The sequence below is a fragment of the Bos taurus genome, chromosome 20 (assembly GCF_002263795.3).
Source record: "Bos taurus isolate L1 Dominette 01449 registration number 42190680 breed Hereford chromosome 20, ARS-UCD2.0, whole genome shotgun sequence".
Lineage (NCBI taxonomy): Eukaryota > Metazoa > Chordata > Mammalia > Artiodactyla > Bovidae > Bos > Bos taurus.
In genome coordinates this window covers 23,900,752-23,919,301 of record NC_037347.1, presented here as the reverse complement: position 1 = coordinate 23,919,301, position 18,550 = coordinate 23,900,752, and the positions used below count along the sequence as shown (strand labels likewise).

Below are 18,550 nucleotides of genomic sequence, written 5' to 3'. Positions count from 1 at the left end.
TTTGAATCTTTGTTATTGAAATTTAGTCTCTTGTTCTTTCAACTATTTTTATACAATTTTTCAAAGTTATTTTCCATTTACCATTATTACAAAAGATTGACTTTATTCTCAGTGTCGTATAATCCTTGAGGCTGTCTTACACCCGAAAGTTTGTAGCTCCCTTCCCCCCACCTCTTTATTCCCTCTCTCCTACTAGTTTGTCTCTGTATCTGTAAGTCTGCTTCTTTATTGTTGTATTCATTAGTTTGTTGTATTTTTTAGATTCCACATGTAAGTGATATCATACAATATTTGTCTTTCTCTGTCTGATCTGTTTCACTTAGCATAATGCCCTCCAAGTCCATCCATGCTGTTGCAGATGGCAAAACTTTATTCTTTTTAATGGCTGAATAGTGTTCCATTTGGAGAAGGCAATGGCACCACACTCCAGTACTCTTGCCTGGAAAATCCCATGGACCGAGCCTGGTAGGCTGCAGTCCATGAAGTCGCTAAGAGTCGGACACGACTGAGCGACTTCACTTTCACTTTTCACTTTCATGCATTGGAGAAGGAAATGGCAACCCACTCCAGTGTTCTTGCCTGGAGAATCCCAGGGATGGGGGAGCCTCGTGGGCTGCCATCTATGGGGTCGCACAGAGTCAGACATGACTGAATCGATTTAGCAGCAGCAGCAGCAGTGTTCCGTTAGGGGCTTCCCTAGTGGCTCAGATGGTAAAGAATATGCCTGTAATGCAGAAGACCTGGGTTCAATCCCTGGGTCGGGACGATCCCCTAGAGAAGGAAATGGCAACCCACTCCAGTATTCTTGCCTGGAGAATTCCATGGACAGAGGAGCCTGGCCGGCTACAGTCCATAGGGTTGCAAAGAGTCAGACACAACCGAGTATTCCATTGTATACACGCTCTCACATTTTCTCTATCCAACACTTACGTTGTTTCCATGTCTTGCCAATTGTAAATAATGCTGCTGTGAAAAATAGGGTGCATGAATCTTTTTCAGTTAGTGTTTTGGGGTTTTAAAAGCATATTCAAGAGTGGCTGGGTCATATGGTAGTTCTATTTGTAGTTTCTGAGAAACTTCCATACTGGTTTCCATAGTGTGTGAGTTAGTCACTCAGATGTGTCTGACTGTTTGTGACCCCATGGTCTGTAGCCCACCAGACTCTTCTGTCCATGGAATTCTCCAGGCAAGTATATCGGAGTGGGTTGCCATTTCCTTCTCCAGGGGTTTCCATAGTGATTGTACCAATTTACATTCCCACTAACAGAACACAAGGATTCTCTTTTCTCCACATCCTCCCAGATTTGTTATTTGTATTCTTTTTGATGATAGCCATTCTGACAGGTGTGAGGTAATATCTCATTATGGTTCTGATTTCCATTTCTCTGTTGATTAGTGATGTTAAACATCTTCTAATGTTCATATTGGTTGTCTACATTTCCTCTGGAAAACGCACAATATATTCAGTTCTTCTGCTCATTTTTTTCTTCCTAATTTCTTATTACCATAGAAGTAACATAACACATTCCTACCCATTTTTTAATCAGGTTACTTTTTTTTTTTGATGTTGAGTTATATGAGCTGTTTATATACGTTGGATATTAATTCCTTATTGGTCATATCATTACTCCAAATTTTAAATTCTTTAAGTATCATTGTACTATCTAGTTATCCTTTAGGTTATATATAGACACAAAAATATCATTAGTTAATATTATAAATTAATGACATTATAATCCTTCAACTGAAGTGTTACATATTATTCTTCTATGTGAACTTTGAGTTAATTAGGAGAATTAGGACTAGGTCCTGATCCCTCTGCGCACGTTTAAGGGTCAGTTGAATTGAGCTTCTTTAACACATTTCATAAATAATTTTATTCAGACTCTTCATGCTTATTTTCAACATCAAATCCTTCATTCAAGGTATTTAATTCATCACTGAAGCTACCTTCTGTGTTACTTAACATCATTTGTCAAAGTACATTATTGTCACTTCCAACTTTTTGAAATACAGCCCTTTTTTGAATGTAAGATAAGATTTTTATTATTAAAAACTTAATCCTAAATCACAAGAATTATTTTCATGCCATCAGGTCAGCTGGTTTTTGTTTGTTTTAATCTTTTTGAAAGTTATCTTTAAAAAATTTCTTTACAACAGTGGTCCTAGGTCCAAGCATCAACATCACCTTGCAACTTGTAAGAAATTGTCATTCTCAGACTTTACCCAGATTCACTAAATCAGAAACTCTGGGGAGGTCCCAGCAAACTGGGTTTTAATAAGCCCTGTAAGTGATTCTGTGGAAAAGGGAATGGAAACCTACTCCAGTGTTCTTGCCTTGGAAATCCCAAGGACAGAGGAGCCTGATGGGCTACAGTCCATAGGGTCGCAAAGAGTTGGACAGGACTTAAGCGACTTAGCATGCAGCAGCATAGCTGATTCTGATACATGCTACAGTTTAAGAACCACTACTTTACAACAACATCTAACTGTTGCAAATATGAAGTCATTTCCTTAAAAATAATTTAGCTAAAGTGTGTGTGCCTCTTTTTTCAAACTGATTGTGCTGCTATAGAAAGTGTTCGAGAAACACTCCAACCATGTTATCTAAAATAATGATTCTGGTTACATCCTATCCCTAAACTCTGCTTTATTTTCTGTATAACAAGGTCTTGGTTTTGTTCATGATTGACTCCCCAACATCTTGAATGGTGTCTGGTCCTATTTGAAATGAAATTATTGTGATAATTTCAGGCTAACATGTCTTCATGATCTAGGCTAGATCACACAGCTGAACATAAGCTCAAAGAATCATGGAGAAAATGGCTAAGATTTGGTTCAAAGCTGTTCTCACTGATGTTTTCTACTAAACCAGCAACAAGCAGTAACAAGAATTCATACCATGGAAGGAACATAAGGACATATATTAGTGGGCACAGCTCCCTTCACTGCTAATATAAGCACTCAGTCATTGGGTGGTTAACATCCCAAAGAAGTAAGGAAAACACCAGGTCAAGGAAGCTGTGGTGTGTGGGCTCATTCAGCTCAGGGAAGGGCCCCAAACCACCGACCACCTTACACGGAATTCTTGATAAGCCTTATAATTTTTTAAATTCGAGGCATAAGACAAGTAGAAAAATACATATAGTTTTTTAACTTTTCTGTCATTGAAGCTAATGCATTATGAAAATACTAATTGAGTGGAGAGGAAAAGAACTTTTAACAAGCTGACTGTTTCTCGAAACAAGTTAAAGCGTTTTGTTTTTGTTTTGTTTCCTCTGATGCTGAACTGCAGTGACTTCATATTTAAGCTGATACAAAGAATTCTGAACCATCCAGTATATTTTTTGAGTCCGTTTGTTAGACAAAGTATGAGGAAATGTGCTCTGTCACCTTTTTGTTTGTTTTCCAAATGGCCATTTCAGTGTAGATAACAGTACACAGGATAAACTGGAGAAGCAGGTTCTGCCACCCCGCCCAGCTCACCTGTTTGTTACCTGATCACTCCATTCAGAATAGCATTCAGGTGGCAGAACCAGCTATGTGGTGTAACAGGGTTGGAAACATGCCCAGGCTGAGCCCCCAAAGACAAGAAGTAGCCCTCATGATGAGGACTGTGGAGGTGGGGACAAATCACTGCTTGACATACTCCACTCACAAAATTTCACAACAGAATAGGAAAAGGAATGGCACTCAAAAGGGAATAAACAAAAGGCAAAGTGAAGGCATTGGTAACACCCCCATTTTTCTTAGAAGATGAAGCCAAGAAATATGAAACATGAATGTGTACCCTAGTTTTATCCATGGAATTCAAATAAATAGTTTTACCAAGATTTCCACACTTGATTTCTACCAAAAAAAATAAAAATGAACACGTTAAAATACATTCTTTTTCACGTGGGATATGCCATTTTCTTTAAATGTTTTTTACTAAGAAAGCTTGCTTTTTCTGTGGTTATTCTGTTTAGACAAGTAAAACTATATTATTCATATAAATATTTATCATAAATCTTACAAAATTATAAGAATAATCATTACAAACAAATGTGTTTAGCACCTGTTTTTGCTAAAACCCATTGACTCAGAATCTGCACTTACCTGTTCTATTGCTTGCCCTGAGACAAGTGATTAGAAATTCTTAATCCTAACCTCTCCTAATTTTTTATTCCTTCAGCTACAATGAAAAGTTTCAATAGTAGCGAAATTAAATGTTCTTCATGGATCAAGGGAAATGAGTGATGTATTGAAACTGTTCACCCAAAGACCTGGCTTCTGGACCTACAATCTTTGAAAAAAGTAGTGAGAACACTCAGAAGGTTCGCATGACGCCTGTGATTGTAGAAAATTACTTAATTTCTTCCAATCTCCTTTTGCTTCCTGTAGAAGTAGGGCATTATGTAATTAAGAACAGCTAAGATCACGACTGCAGCCATGAAATTAAAAGATGCTTAGTCCTTGGGACAAAAGTTATGACCAACCTAGATAGCATATTCAAAAGCAGAGACATTACTTTGCCAACAAAGGTTCCTCTAGTCAAGGCTATGGTTTGTATGGATGTGAGAGTTGGACTGAAGAAAGCTGAGCGCTGAAGAATTGATGCTTTTGAACTGTGGTGTTGGAGAGGACTCTTGAGAGTCCCTTGGACTGCAAGGAGATCCAACCAGTCCATTCTAAAGGAGATCAGGCCTGGGTGTTCCTTAGAAGGAATAGAAAACTAAAGCTGAAACTCCAGTACTTTGGCCACCTCATGCGAAGAGTTGACTCATTGGAAAAGACTCTGATGCTGGGAGGGATTGGGGGCAGGAGGAGAAGGGGACGACAGAGGATGAGATGGATGGATGGCATCACCGACGTGATGGACGTGAGTTTGAGTGAACTCCGGGAGTTGGTGATGGACAGGGAGGCCTGGCGTGTTGCGATTCATGGGGTAGCAAAGAGTCGGACACGACTGAGTGACTGAACTAAATTGAAGTGGTTTTTAGGTCCCCTTCCAGCTCTGAAAAGTACATAATTCAAAGCTGCTAAAAATAAATACTTTAAAATTGACTGATATATGCACACACACACATACACACGGTTTCGCTGTGAAAAGGGGAGGGACTATACAGTATTTTACAGAACTTTACAGTGCATCAGTATCAAAACGTTTTACGTTCTTGTTCCTGGAAAGAAAAAAAAAAAAGTTTCAGGGTGGTATCGATCCTGCAGAGGGAGTTCTGAGAAACCAGGTTTCAGCTACCCGCGTTTAGCTTCCAGGCGCTTCAATCTGCATAGAGGCAGTGTTTCGGAGGACCTCATACCAGCTCAACTGGGGATCCAGCGGAATTTGTAACCCCCGTTGGCGGTCCGGATGGTGAAGGCATTGCCCTGGGGGAAAGCAAGGGTGCGGATGGTGCTGTGGCTGCGGATGGGGGTGCTAAAGGAGCCGCCCTCCTCGAGCTCACTGTGGCTCAGGTTCAGCGTGCTCAGGCTGCAGTCTGTGCGCAGCCCCGGGAAGGCGCCGTGCAGGTTCCCGGGCCTGCGGTCCAGGCTCTGGGGCTCGGGCTGCAGCCGGAGCCTCTTGGGATCGCGGCTCTGCAGAGCTTCATCGCAGCGCTCGGAAATCTCCCTCAGAACGGCGTCCACTTCCGCGCAATCCTGTCCCGCAGCGCTGAACAACTCCTCCAGGCTCCTTTTGGCCGTCGCCTTGAGCAGGAAGGGCTCGGCTGCCGCCCCGGGATCCCGGGAATGGGTGATCATCAGCTTCTACAAGAGATGAGGAGGAGCGCCGCCCTGGGACCAGCCAGACTCGCCTCTGATTGGCTCTCGAAGGAGGCCTGGGCTAACTTCCAACAGCGCGACTCGGCAGACCCCTGCAAGTGACTCAGAGAGCTGCCAGCGGTCCTCTCCTTCCCTCGACCCTCTCCGAGTCCCAACACTGGGAGCAGGGTGGGGGTGAAGGGTACACAGGAGTATTTCCGACTTATGCAGTGTTCTACACGCCCGCGCCCCACTTACGTCCAGCACCGAGGCCAGGTGCCGGGTCCGACTGGCTAGTTCCTTCAGTTGCAAATTGCGCTCCTTCAGGGAGGCGATTTCCTCCTGTTTCTGGGTCAGCGTCGCGTGCAGCTGCAGGAGGGGACCCAAACATCGAGTTGTAGGCTCCCGTGCTCTCTCTCGTCTGTACACTCGGCAGGAACTGAACCCAGATCCTCACGTCTAATCAGAAACTTGGGGGCCCAAGAACGTTTACACTGGTGAGAATAATCAGTTTTTATTACAAAGCACTTAGAATGTTTCTCAGTAAATCGTCCGTATAGTGATGAGGAGTGCTGACTTGGGCAACAGGCAGATACAGATTCTGCCTCCGAAGTTCAATCTTCTTGTACCTCAGTTTCCTTATCTGCAAAGTGAGGCTGGTAAGAGTATCTAGCTCAATGTCTGTGGGTATTAAATGAGGAAAAGTAAATGGGTAAGCGCAATACTAGGCATATGGCCCTCAATAAATATTGGTGGCCCTAATAAAAATCCGGTGGGTAGGATTTCTCCCACTTAGGGACGTTGTAAACTGAGCCAGTGGAGGAATAGCAGCTACTTGGACTGATCCACTGGTTCTAACGTGCCAACGGGGCACATTTCTGCACCTGCAGCCTCCACTTCGTCCCCGAGCACCATGCCCTGCCCCTAACCCAGGATTCCTAAACGCCAGCCCAGTGTCCCTACTTGATTATTCTCGATGAGCGCGTCCCCCAATGCCCTCTGGTTCTGGTCGGCCACCTCCTTCCAGTACTGCTCTGGCGGGGGCACTTCAGGTGGGCTCAGCGGCGGGGAGAGACAGGGACCAAATGGCAGGACGTCGCTAGGAGAGAACGGGAGATCTCCACCCGCCAGGGAAGGCGACATCAAAGAGGATGAGTCTGATGAAGAGGAAGAGAGGGAGCTGGGTTTGCAGCCTCAGACTCGCGCCTGGCTAACTACAGGGGCAAAATGTCACTATGGGTGTAGGGTTTATATAGAGATTTTTCTTTATTGATAAATCAACCCTCACTCTGCAATCCCCACGATTCCCAGGCCCTTCTTGATATCCTGTACACTTTCAGCAGGTGCTCAATAAATGCCTGTTGAGACGCTCTACACTGAACCTCCACAGTGGCCGGGGCAAACTTGTCTGAAGTCACCCAAATCCACTACTCCGCACACTCCTGTCACCCAGGCTCTTCCTAGCCACGTCACAGCTTAAGGCTGGGCTCTCTTCCAGAAGTTGCACTGGCAAGTGGAGAAAAGGCTATCTATAGCGATCCAGCGATTCATCTTCACCATAAGGAAAAGGGAGGGGATCCCCTAAATATGGAAGAGCCTGACACTTTGATGAGTTGCTGGCGAGTTGTTAATAGGTACACAGTTTACCACCTTCAGGGCCACGAAATTCGAACTTGTAGGATTTGAGGGGTGGAAGACACCCCCGCTTTAATTTTACTGCAGAAACTGCACTTGCCTGCAATGAGATTATCCACAGTGTCTCTGAAATCCTGCAGATCGAAGTCCGCTGCCGTTTGCAGGGAATGGCTCTGAAATAAACCAGAGGTGAAAACTAGTTAATGTTAAGCCTGGGGGGTCTAGAACACTTCCTAGACGGTCAGCTAACCTCTGGGACTCGGTGGCAGGTCTAAGCCCAAACGCATTCACAGTGGAAACTTATACCTGAAAATCAAAGTCCCGCCTGAGGCGCGGAATCCAGGAGGCTTGCACTGCCATGGTGGGGAGAGGGACACTCCAAGTGGGGACCCTGCTGCGAGGGTCCTGCCAGGCGCGGAAACTGTGTTCAGCTCACCTCCGCCGCCTAGTGAGGCCGCAGACCTCCAGCTCAGACTTACCTCTCACAGACCAAGGGGCCACAGCTCTAAGAGCTGGGAGCACGGTGTGCAAACACTCTGTCCTTGCTCCCAAGATCTGCCAGCGTGCAGGGGCATCCAAAACAGTAACTCCAGGCCAGATAACCCGAGAAGGCTCAATCACAGCTAAACCACCCGTCCCCACCAAGAAAAGGAAAAGGTCGGCTAAGACATGATGGGCTAAGGATGCTATGTGGAAAGTGCCTCTGTTCAGCATGCAGCCGGCGTGGTCCCTATTGCTGTTTTGCTTCTCAAAAAGTTGGAGTTGACTTTTCCCCGTCCAGCGTGATGCACCTCTAACATTGTGGACTGGACGCTCTCCTGGGTTCCTGCAATGTGCCTGGGTGAGTGAAACCAAAGGGTACGGTAAATGCTGGCTGCCAGGAAATTTCTTATTCCCTTAATTCGCGGACAGAGCTGACAAAACTCTTATACGCTGATTTTCTCTGTTAATTCTCACAGCAGTTCAGGAAGCTAGCAGAGATCAAGAAGTGATTCCTCCCCTGATGGAGAAGCTGAACTCAGAGAAATCGAGTTGCCCAAGCACCCAACTTTGAAATAGTGAAACTGGAGCTTCTGCTCCAGAATGCTGGTGCCTATTTCAAATCCTCTTTCCTCTACCCCTCGTTGCCTCTAGCTTCTATTTCTTTTTCTTTTTTTTTTTTTAGGAAAGCCTGGCTTCCAATGAAGAGCTCGGGGAAGGGGAAAGAGGTCCCTCAAGGGGCATGATCTGAGATGCGTCCAATACGCCCACCAGAAATATCTGTTCTAATGATCTTTGTTCTATCATCTTTTTTTTTTTTTTTTTTAATTCCTCTGGGTTAATCTTACTCGTCTCCCAAAAGCCCATCTTAACCATTCAGATACTTCTGAGAAGAGGAGCTTAATCTGAAGTTGAAGTGTGAAAGTGAAAGTCACTCAGTTGTGTCCCGCTCTTTGCAATTCCATGGACTACACAGTCCATGGAATTCTCCAGGCCAGAATAAGTCAGAGCTTAATCTGACTCTAACTTCAAAGAATGTACAAGTTATCCATTTCCTTCAGGGAGGAGAAGTCTAGCACCAATTGAAATCTGAGATTGTAAAGGGAAGGCAGCTTAGCAAGGAAGGACTGAGGGCCCCAGACAGATCCTGAAGCACAGATTCTTCCCTGGTTGAAAGAGTCAGAAATGAGGCATTTTCCAAGGGCTAAAATGTCTCCCTCTTAGTAGAGAAAAGCTCTTACCACAAGAAGACTGGAGGCCACCTAAGGGAATGGTGCCCAGGAAATGCTTTCTCCTGTGCTATCCCAGGTCTTGGCCCATTCTGGACCCCAAACACTTCTAGAGCACTTCCTCTCTGTGTCCACTTTCCCCAACAGGAAGGAGAAATATAACCAGAGTGTGTACTGGCCAGAGGGTTCCCCTGGAGAGTCTTCCTCTGGGGATGTATCTCCTTCTGCACCAGCTCTGCCTTCCCCAGGACAACTGCTGGATCTCTTGGGCCATCTGGAAAGAGCTCTGCCCTTAAAACTCTCTGAAACTCAAAGGAGACATGGGCTGACTTTGGTTCGGTTCGTGGGCTCTGGTTTGTGGGCTTAATCTTTGGTGCATGCTGTGCCAAATCGCTTTAGTCGTGCCTGACTCTGTGTGACACTATGGACTGTAGCTTGCCAGATTCCTCTGTCTATGGAATTCTCCAGGCAAGAATACTGGAGTGGGTTGCCATTTCCTCCTCCAGGGGATCTTCCTGACCCAGAGGTTGAACCTGAGTCTCTTATGTCTCCTGCATTGGCAGGCGGGTTCTTTGCCACTAGTGCCACAATCTTAGGTAGTTCAATGATATTTCTGTGGTTACTCTGTTACTATCTTCCCAATTAGATAAAAACCTGGCACTTCTCCAACACAAACAGCAGGGGGAAAAAAAAACTAAAACAGAACATGATGTCAAATTTAAGTTCTGTATATATAAGCCAAAATTCAGCAAAAGCCTGCTTTTTCTCTTGCAAAATAAACATGTTGGAGTAAGGGAGTTATGTAACCCTCCGGGTCAGTTGAATGATGCTCCTGTATTGTCTTTTTTTTTTTTTTAATCTGAGCATCCAGACTCTAAGAGAACAAGAGAATAAATAGCTTCTGCAGGGCAACGCCCACTTTTCCTGCCTTACTAGTCTCTACTCTCAGTGGCCACCTACCCCAAGTCTCCCTGGGCTCTGCCCAATTCTAAGAGGCACTTAGACCCTGGGACACTTTGTTCCACCATCCCAATCACAGTTCTAGGAGGTGGTCATATCCTCTGGAGAGTTCTATACTCTCATGTCCCCAGCACCTGCTGCCAGGAACCTGGAACTGGCTCTTCTTGTAGGTGCCATCTAGCTAGGACCTCCTGTCCTTCTGGGCACTTCATATCCCATCAGTGAGCCAGGCTTCTGGTCTCAGCCCTGGTGAGTGGTAGGAATGAGATGGAAGTGAGAGGATAGGTTTTCTTGGGGGAAATGCCTCTTTCCCTCATGGGAGTGACAGTAGCCTTTGCAGAGGGTGAAAAGGACTTTTATAAAGTGCCCATCTGCTGAAGGGCCATCTCTGTAGAGAACAACGTTTTCAGTCAGATTTCTTCAAATCCTTTGTTACTCTTCTGGCTTCCTCCAAATGTAAATTCTCTTCGTTTTTTCCGGTCTTGATGGAGAAGTTATTCTCCAATCTCCACACTCCTTAGACATCCAGGGAATGAAAATAGTTAATGAATGACCCGGAAAGGCATGTTGGAAGGACAGAGAGCACGCGCTGATCTGGTGCCCAGAGCGCAACTGTGCTCCCACCCACCCACCTGATCTCTCGGTGTGCAACCTCCGAGTTGCTCTACCGCAGCTCCAAGAAATAGATGGGGAGGAGAACGGGAGACCCGTCTGGCAGGGGAGCCCTCCCTGTGCAGAGTTGGTCAAAACAGCTCTGAGAATGGAGCCACCGTTAACATACTAGGAGGGAGGAGGGAGTTCCTATTCTCGCGGTTCGGATTCCTGCAGGACATCTCTCCCTGCTAACCAGGTGTTCCTGTGCTCTCCTCCCCAAACGGCTCTTTAAGGAAACTCGGGAAATAGAACATTGGGCTGAGAGGCAGGGGGCATTCCACCAGGGGAAGTACCTGTGAGGCGGCTGAGTCACCACCAGGCGGCGGGTCGGACCCAAGAAACGAGGAGCAGTCAGCGAGGTCCTGCAGGTCTATGGTGGTGAGCGCTGCGCGGCGAGAACCCGAGACACGCGCCGGGCGGACCCTGAGCCTCCCGCAAGGGCTAGCCGCGGGCATCGCCGCCAGACATTCCGAAACCCCAGGTTCTTTTCAGCCTCGCGCGCCCCACCCACCCGACTTGGGGAACTCGAGGGGTCGAGCAGGGACCACCGTGCTCACCTGGCAGTGCAGGGGTCTCGGCGTCTGGGGGATCCTCGTACACCGATACCCGGTTGCAGCCGCTGCTACCGGGAAAGAACTTCCGCGGAGGAGCGAACTAGCCGGGCACAGAAACGGTGAGCGCGGGTCAGCCCTGGGGCCGGGAGCGTGCAGACCCCGCCCGGCCCCGGCCCGTTGGCCCCACCTTCCTCTCCGGCTTCCCGGGCTTGCTGATGGGCCGGCCTCGCGGATCCAGCATCCTGTTGGGGCAAATGCTGTCGAAGGCCCGGCGACCCGCCGCGGTCGCCCCGCACTCCTGCATCCTGCCTCCGGGTCCGCTTCAGGCCCGGAGCCCCGCGCCGACTTCTCGGAGGCGGCGGCCCGGGCCGGGATGGCGACTCTACACCCAGCGCTCGGGAGGCTCTGAGGCCGGCCAGAAGTCGGGGAGGCGCGTGGTCGGGGTGGGGCAAAGGAATTACAGTGGAGGTGAGGAGGGAGGGCTCGGTGGAGAGGGGGGGACGCCGCGCGGGAGGGGCGGCTCGCGCCGGAGCGCCAGAGGTGGCGCCTTCAGCCCCGGACAATCTGCACTTTGGCGGAGGCGTTAAACCCAACCTGGCAACGCGGCTTCCCCCGGGAACTGGAGCGCGGGGCCGAGGCCCGCGAGCGCCCTTTAGGCTGGCATTGGCGCCGCAGCCTCCCGGCCGCGCCAGACAAGAGAGAAGGGGAGGACATCCCCTACTGGTCCCTAACTCTGGGTACAGCCTTCCCGCCTACGGACGGCGGGAATGGGAAAGTCAACGATTCTGATTTCATTTTCTTCCTCCCCCAGCCACAAGGCACGAAACAAACTTGGAGCGTCCATCGCCAAAGCCAGAGCCCAGCATTTGCCCCGCCATGTATGTAGGATTTGGTGGGGATGTAGAATTCCAGCGGGGACTCCCCAGAATAACCCCAGATTACGGAAGGGCTGGAGGAGAGCCGTCTTGGTGCTGACTTTACTTTGTCTGAAGCCTAGAGCCCTTCTCCAGACCCGTACCCCGCACTTTCTCAGGCAGCAGCACCTGAACATAGACTTTACAACAGAGGGTCGCATGTCTCTACAGCCCCAAATCCCCTAAAACCCAGGTCTCTCCCACGGAAGCCCCAGCCACCTCTCCAAGCACTTGGCCACTTTTCGTACACCCTGCTTCGACTGCTCTGCGGGAGTCTTGGCTCCTCTTTCCCAAGCTGGAAGCCTCTCCCAGGAAGGGGCATCTTCAGCTGCTTGGGTGAGAGGTCTCTCTCAGGACCACTCTTAGATCCATCTAACTTGAACAATCATCTGAAGTTGAAATCTTTGTGACCCTCCATTGGGCGCCTTGTTGATGTCTTATACCTCACAGGAGTAATGCAAGATCCTCTTTTAAAGGGCATGATCCTCTTCTATTTGCACCTGTTATCTGGATTCCTACACAAGATTGCCCTAACAGAGATGGAAAGCAACCTAATGATATAATTAGAAGAGACTTAGAGACTGACCCACCTATAGATGCAGGAACCCAGTGAGGTCAGCCAGATAGAGGTGGTGTGGTATTGCTGATGGCGAGGAAAAAGCTCTGGCTTTAGGGTCGGAACCCAGGCTCCGCCAGATCCATGAACCCTAGTTCTTTTGAAAAACCATTAAACCAAAACACTAACTTCAAGAGAGTTGCTGTGAAGATGAGACTGTTTATGTAATGTGACTGGCACTTGGTGTGGATAAATTAATGCTGTTTTGAGAAGCCTTTTCAGCTGCATTTCCAGCCTCCCACAGCCTGTTGCCCAATTTGTCTCCTACTTCCTCTGGTTCCCAAGTGGCCTAGCCACTAGCTAGTCCATTCCCAGTTCCTATCCTTAATGACTTCCCAGTTTGTAAAAGGATTGGGGAAGCTCTTAGCTGAGTTTCGGGGAGATCTCTACATATCCCAAGATCCAAAACAGGCCCATTTTCTATCATGAGTTCCAAGCTGGCGTAGAAAAATAAGGGTATTCTATTTTAATATGTGCAATAGATTTTCTGTGGCAATGGGTGCTGGAATAGCATGATTATCCTGGTCTCGATGATTTCTGGCACCAAATCACCCATATCAGTCTCAGCTGAGTGATGGAGTAAATGCTGGTGAAGACAATTGCTCAAGTCATTCTTTTGCAGAGATACCCAACCCCTAACACTCGGGCTTAGGGGTCCAGATATATTGGAACTTGGAAGAGATGGTATGATTTTTCTCCTCCTCCTTTTCACCATCACAGACCAGCTTTTCCTCAAACAGCTTGGGGATTACCACTTCCCTTTCCCTGAGCCAAGGAGAAAGTTCCTGGAAAGCACAGCATATCAACCTATCAGGAGAGAAGAGGTCCCAGACGCCTAACGCCTAACGTCAGGTGCTTCTCTCTCTAGAGTGTACATTGGTGCCTAAGAAGAGCAAGGAAGTGTCTCTAAATATGTTTTGAGTTTGCTTTTTATTTATACCATTTGTCATACATTCAGATTTATTCTAAATGCAGTAGAATGACAGTCTATTCCCCCCAACTTGATTTTTTCCTACCATATAGAAAATTTGAAAAACAATGAACAATGGTAGCATTAACATTTTCCTATATTTGCTTTATCTCTATTTTGTTTTCTTTCTGTGTAACCTCCCTTCCCATCATTGTGTAGGCTGCACCAGCCTTCTTGAAGATTTGCTATGTACCAGGCAAGACCTGTGCTGAGGGGCGTGTAGAGAACATCTCATTAAATCTATACCTCAACACTTCCAGGTAAGTGTTACCGTTATTCTCCTTTTTACAAGAGAGACTTAAGCACAGATATATGACTTGCTTAAAGTCACCCAGCAAATTGATCTCAGAGCCCAGATGTTTAACCACTACTTTATATTACCTAATAAGAATCTAGTTTAAGCTTCAAAACAGCCCTGGTGACAGTTGGCCTTTGGGTTCAAGTTAAGAAATTTGCAGGAGGCTATAGATTCAGGGCCTACAGCAGATTCCCAACAGTGAGGATGAAGATGGTGGGACAGCTGTGGAGTCAGAACTCCAGCAAGCCTCTGTCCCATTTTTTTTAACTCGCTTTTCCGTCTGTAAAATGACTCCTGCAACATGACCAGAGGCAGGGACTGTACTGGCTCTCCAAATACATTCTCCATAGTCCCTATTGAATGGAGGGTATTGAGCAGATCACTTGTCCCACATCTGCCTTGGGAAGAGACTTTTTTGAGCATTTTCAGAAACCTGTAAGTGAGAGAAATTGAGTGTTGTGGCAAAGGGTGGGACTCTGGATTCAGACCCCTGCTTTCAAATCCTGGCTGCTCCACTGTTGTTCAGCCTCTCTGTGGCCGTGTCCTTCTCTGAAAAATGGGATAATAGACTCCGCCTATTGTTGGAGGCATTGAGACAACAAACGCTGAACACTGTGCCTGGTACATGTAAGCGCTGTTACTATTGTAATATTGTTACTGTGGGTTCACATGTAGCAGGTATAAGACAAGCGGTGCGATGGCAGGATAAATGGATTCAATTTGTAGTGGCCACCACTGCCTGCAAAGCCTTCATTTTTCCTTATCTGGCATTTACCAGGGTAGCTCTCTTACTTGCTAGTGGCACTGCCTGGTCCCAAAGTTTGTCAGTTTGGCGTCTCCGGGCACCAGCAGTGTGCTTTTCGCCCTCCCCCTCCCACCCCCATAAACAACATGGGCTGCAGTGCATTTTCAGTCTCACACCCCACCACACCCTTTGAATCTCTAGGAGTAAGCAGTCTTCAACTTCCTAACAAGAGGGTCCCTGGTTTCAGGCCAACAAGTGAACCTGACTCGCCTTGTAACTGGCTACAGAAACCTCAAGGGACCTGGTGTTTCCAAACAGAGATGCCCCAAGGGAGGAAGGTGCTCTCCTTAGTTACTGACCACCTCTATTCTCGCCTTGCTTTCACCTTCCCTCTTCCGGACAAATGCTTGCATTTGTAATATTCAGATAAACCACCAAGACAGCCTGTTTATTGAGGAGAGATTTGCTTTTCTCTCCTGTGCTCTTAGCAAAACAATGAGATGCTACTACCTTACACTATACAACCTGCAGGATGACCTGGAGACTAAGTGGGACCCCTGAAAGCCCCTCGTTGGGTCAGTACTGTACTCTTTCAGCGCAATGGGAAAGGTCCAACAGCCAAGAGGGGATCAAAGGAGACCAAGGGTCTACTTTATTTCAAGCTCGAGGACAGGCAGCACTTCTCTCGGATCTGGAGGGGCAACATATGAGTCAGGGAGGTTCCGTTTATGGCCACCAGAAGCTGCAGCTTGCCCAGGCAGTCCTGCAGCGCCGCCTCAGGGTGCCCGCCCAGGCGCAAGTCCATGGGGCGAGGGAGCTGCAGCATACGGTCGGCCAGCGCCAGGCAACAGATGGCCAGCAGGGAGGGGGTGTAGCTGGTGAAAGCGTAGTCAGCCAGGCTCAGCTCCGCCACCCCGCGCGCCAAGGCTTGCGCTTCCAGGGCTTCGGAGACCTCGGCCTGCCCGGCCTCCACGCGCGCGTGCGTGAAATGCTCCAGGAAGAAGCTGATGGTGGGAGCGCCCAGGCTGAAATGCAGTTTGTGCAGCACGATGCATTCGAGGTTGCAGAGCTGCTGCCTGGAGAAGGCACCGCAGCACAGGGCCAGAAGCTGCTTCACGCGAGGCGGGTGCACCTCCACCTGTAACACAAAGACACTCAGCCCTAGTTGTGCAGCATCCGGGGCCAAAGCCCTCCCCCGCCCCAGGCGAACCAGGACTCCCCCCATCCCTTCCAGAGAGATATGTGGGGGCTTCCTCTCTCCATACTTCCACTGTAGTTGTCTGGGGTATATTTTCTGCGCAGTTTCTCTAATTACCGTCGCGCAGAAAACAGGTTTGAGAAATTTGGCAGATTTCCACCCCCACCCCCCCACCGCCCCCCGCCCCGCGACTAGAATAGAGAGGCTACGGAGAGCTGTGGAGACTTGGCTTTTTTCTTTGGGTACTGAGTGAAAGGATTGTTCGTTTGGCCGGGGCGGGGCGGGGGGTAGTTGTGAAGTTAAGGCTGTGGGGTAGGTAAATGTGCAAACCTCTGCCAAAATGAGTTCAGGGAGCCTAGCGTTCAGTCTAGTGCACTGGAGAGCCCGAGACCCCATGAGGAGGTACCTGTTTGCAAGCGATGAGCAGAGAAGTGACCCCGAGCAGCTGGAAGCAGTCTGCAGCCACGGGCGTGGTGCTAAGGAAGCGGTCCAGAGTGTTCACCGTCAGGCACAGCGACTCGAAGGAAAGGCCGAACTGGCGGTGCACGGGGATTAGCCAGCTGAGCAGCTTACAGCGGGACTCCGCCGTCACCTGCCAGAGGGAGGAAGGAGGCGGACCCGCTGAGCCTAGGGCTCAGAGAGACTGTGGAAGGGACAGGGCACCAAGACCCGGAGCGTCCCCGGAGGGAGGCGAAAAACAAAGGAAAAGGCCAGAGGTGCTGGAAACTGGGAAACAGGTGCGCAGCGCCGCTGAGGAGAGCACAGGCGGGGCTGGGCGCCGGGACGCCTGGATTCATGCCTGGCGCTGTGCCCAGTGCGGATACACGTTACCTCGTGTAATCCTCTCAGCAATTCAAAGGGTCCCCACACTTGGCAAATGAAGAAGCAAGCTTCAGATTGTTAAGTAACTTGCCGGGGTGGGTAGGAGTCCGGACTCGAACCTAGAAACTGTCGTAACTCCTCTGCATTCTACCGGGTCCCTGCTATCCAGTTTGGAGACCTCGGGTCTGTCACTGAGGCCGTCCAGGCCCCCCTTTTCTCCATCTGTAAAATGAGGCTGATGGCCCGGCCCTTCAAAGCTCTTTCTCGCTCCGACCCGGGCGGAGGGAGGGAGAGAAGCAGGGCTGGCGAGGGCCGGGGCGCCGCGGAGGGCGGACAGAACAGGAAAAGAAAGAGCCCGGGAGAGGAGGAGGAGCGGTGGCGGAGAGCTGGCTCCGCCAGCACCTCACTTGTGGCTGCCGCGCCAGCGACTCCCGCGGGTGGAAGCGGCCTTCCCGCGCCTTGCGGAAGGCGTAGCAGCTCTGACCGTAGTCGCGGAAGGTCTGCAGATCGAGCTGCGCCAGCTGCTGGGCGGCACCCGGCACGGGGCTGCAGTCTCGCGCGGCGGGGCTATCTGTGCCATCCGAGCCGGAGCTGGGGGACTCGAACAGGTCGCAAACGCCAGAGTCTCCCGGGAGTGGGCTTATGTTAAGCGGTTGCAGCGGCTGCTTCCTTCGTAGGCGTGGGCGCCGGCTCTTCTTCACCGGGGCGCGGAGGTTCCGGGCGTCCTGCCTCGCAGCCCAGGCGGCGGGGCTCATGGGGCTGGTGGGGCTGGTGGGGCCGGGGGTCACCATAATGAAGTCGGACGGCCGTTCTATGACTCCCGGGCTGCGGAGAAAGTGGACCCGCGCGCCCGGGAGTGCAGATACCAGTCCAGACTCGCCGCCAGCCCGTAAGTACTCGGCCTGCGCGTTACCTCGGCCACACCCCTGGCCTCTCACTGGCTGAGCCGAGAGCCCCACGGAACCCGCGCTTTCCCGGCTAAACACCCGCTCGCGAGCGCGCAGCTGGCACATTTAGCCTCCTGCGTCTGCACCGGGGAGGGGTAGCTACCGCGGGCCGAGCGCTCTCGCCTTGTGCCCCCGGCCCCCAGCGCATCCCTTGTTACCTGAGCAACTGCACCCGGCTGCCGGCGGGATTTGCCCGCGCCGCGTGGAGTAGGAGTAGAGGCGGGGCGGCGGTGAGGCCAAGTGAACGCAGAATCCAGCTGAGGGGCTCTACTGTGCGCCCCGGAAAAAGATTTCCCCGAGGGCATCTCAACTTGACCAGATGGTCTCGACACGTGCGAGCACCTTCTATGCTGTCTCTAATCCAGGTCGGTAATTTTGTAAAGGTCACACTTCCCAGCTCCAAACGAAGCCTCCAGCTAGAATTCGGTCAGCACAGAAGTTTTCTTCAGTGACTCATACAAGCAATAATGATAATTCAATTGCTTTTGTGATTTTCGTTTTAGGCAGGCCCGAGTAGTCAGTATCTCTCCTTTCGCCGGGCCGGGAAGCAGAGCCTCCGAAGGTTCCTGGGCGCTGCTGCTGTATCTCCAGGGGCCAGTTCAGCCAGTCAGCCAGCAGGTATTCGCGCTCCTAACAGAAGACTGCCCGAGGAACCTCCAGCAGCGCGTCCACCGGCCCTGGAATACTTTCTGCGTATTTTCTCCCCAAACCAAGTAAGCTGCAGCAGTTTAAGAACTGAGTATTCTCTGGGGGTTGCATTTCTAGCTTTACTGAATTGCTCACAGCCTG

General features: G+C 49.6%; 2 protein-coding genes across 2 annotated transcripts; both read right to left on the bottom strand.

The window, feature by feature from the left end:
• Positions 1 to 1,844: 1,844 nt before the first annotated feature.
• MCIDAS (multiciliate differentiation and DNA synthesis associated cell cycle protein) lies at positions 1,845 to 12,178 on the bottom strand. The gene is made up of 7 exons (XM_002696330.6): positions 11,439 to 12,178; positions 11,255 to 11,351; positions 10,991 to 11,082; positions 7,475 to 7,547; positions 6,703 to 6,896; positions 5,998 to 6,108; positions 1,845 to 5,745 (listed from the first exon to the last, which is right to left on the bottom strand). The coding sequence occupies exons 1-7, from the start codon at positions 11,553 to 11,555 to the stop codon at positions 5,305 to 5,307; spliced, it is 1,125 nt and encodes a 374-aa protein (XP_002696376.1). The 5' UTR covers positions 11,556 to 12,178; the 3' UTR covers positions 1,845 to 5,304.
• Positions 12,179 to 15,423: 3,245 nt separating this feature from the next.
• CCNO (cyclin O) lies at positions 15,424 to 18,252 on the bottom strand. The gene is made up of 3 exons (XM_002696329.6): positions 17,222 to 18,252; positions 16,399 to 16,584; positions 15,424 to 15,932 (listed from the first exon to the last, which is right to left on the bottom strand). The coding sequence occupies exons 1-3, from the start codon at positions 17,825 to 17,827 to the stop codon at positions 15,447 to 15,449; spliced, it is 1,278 nt and encodes a 425-aa protein (XP_002696375.2). The 5' UTR covers positions 17,828 to 18,252; the 3' UTR covers positions 15,424 to 15,446.
• Between the last annotated feature and the right edge of the window lie 298 nt (positions 18,253 to 18,550).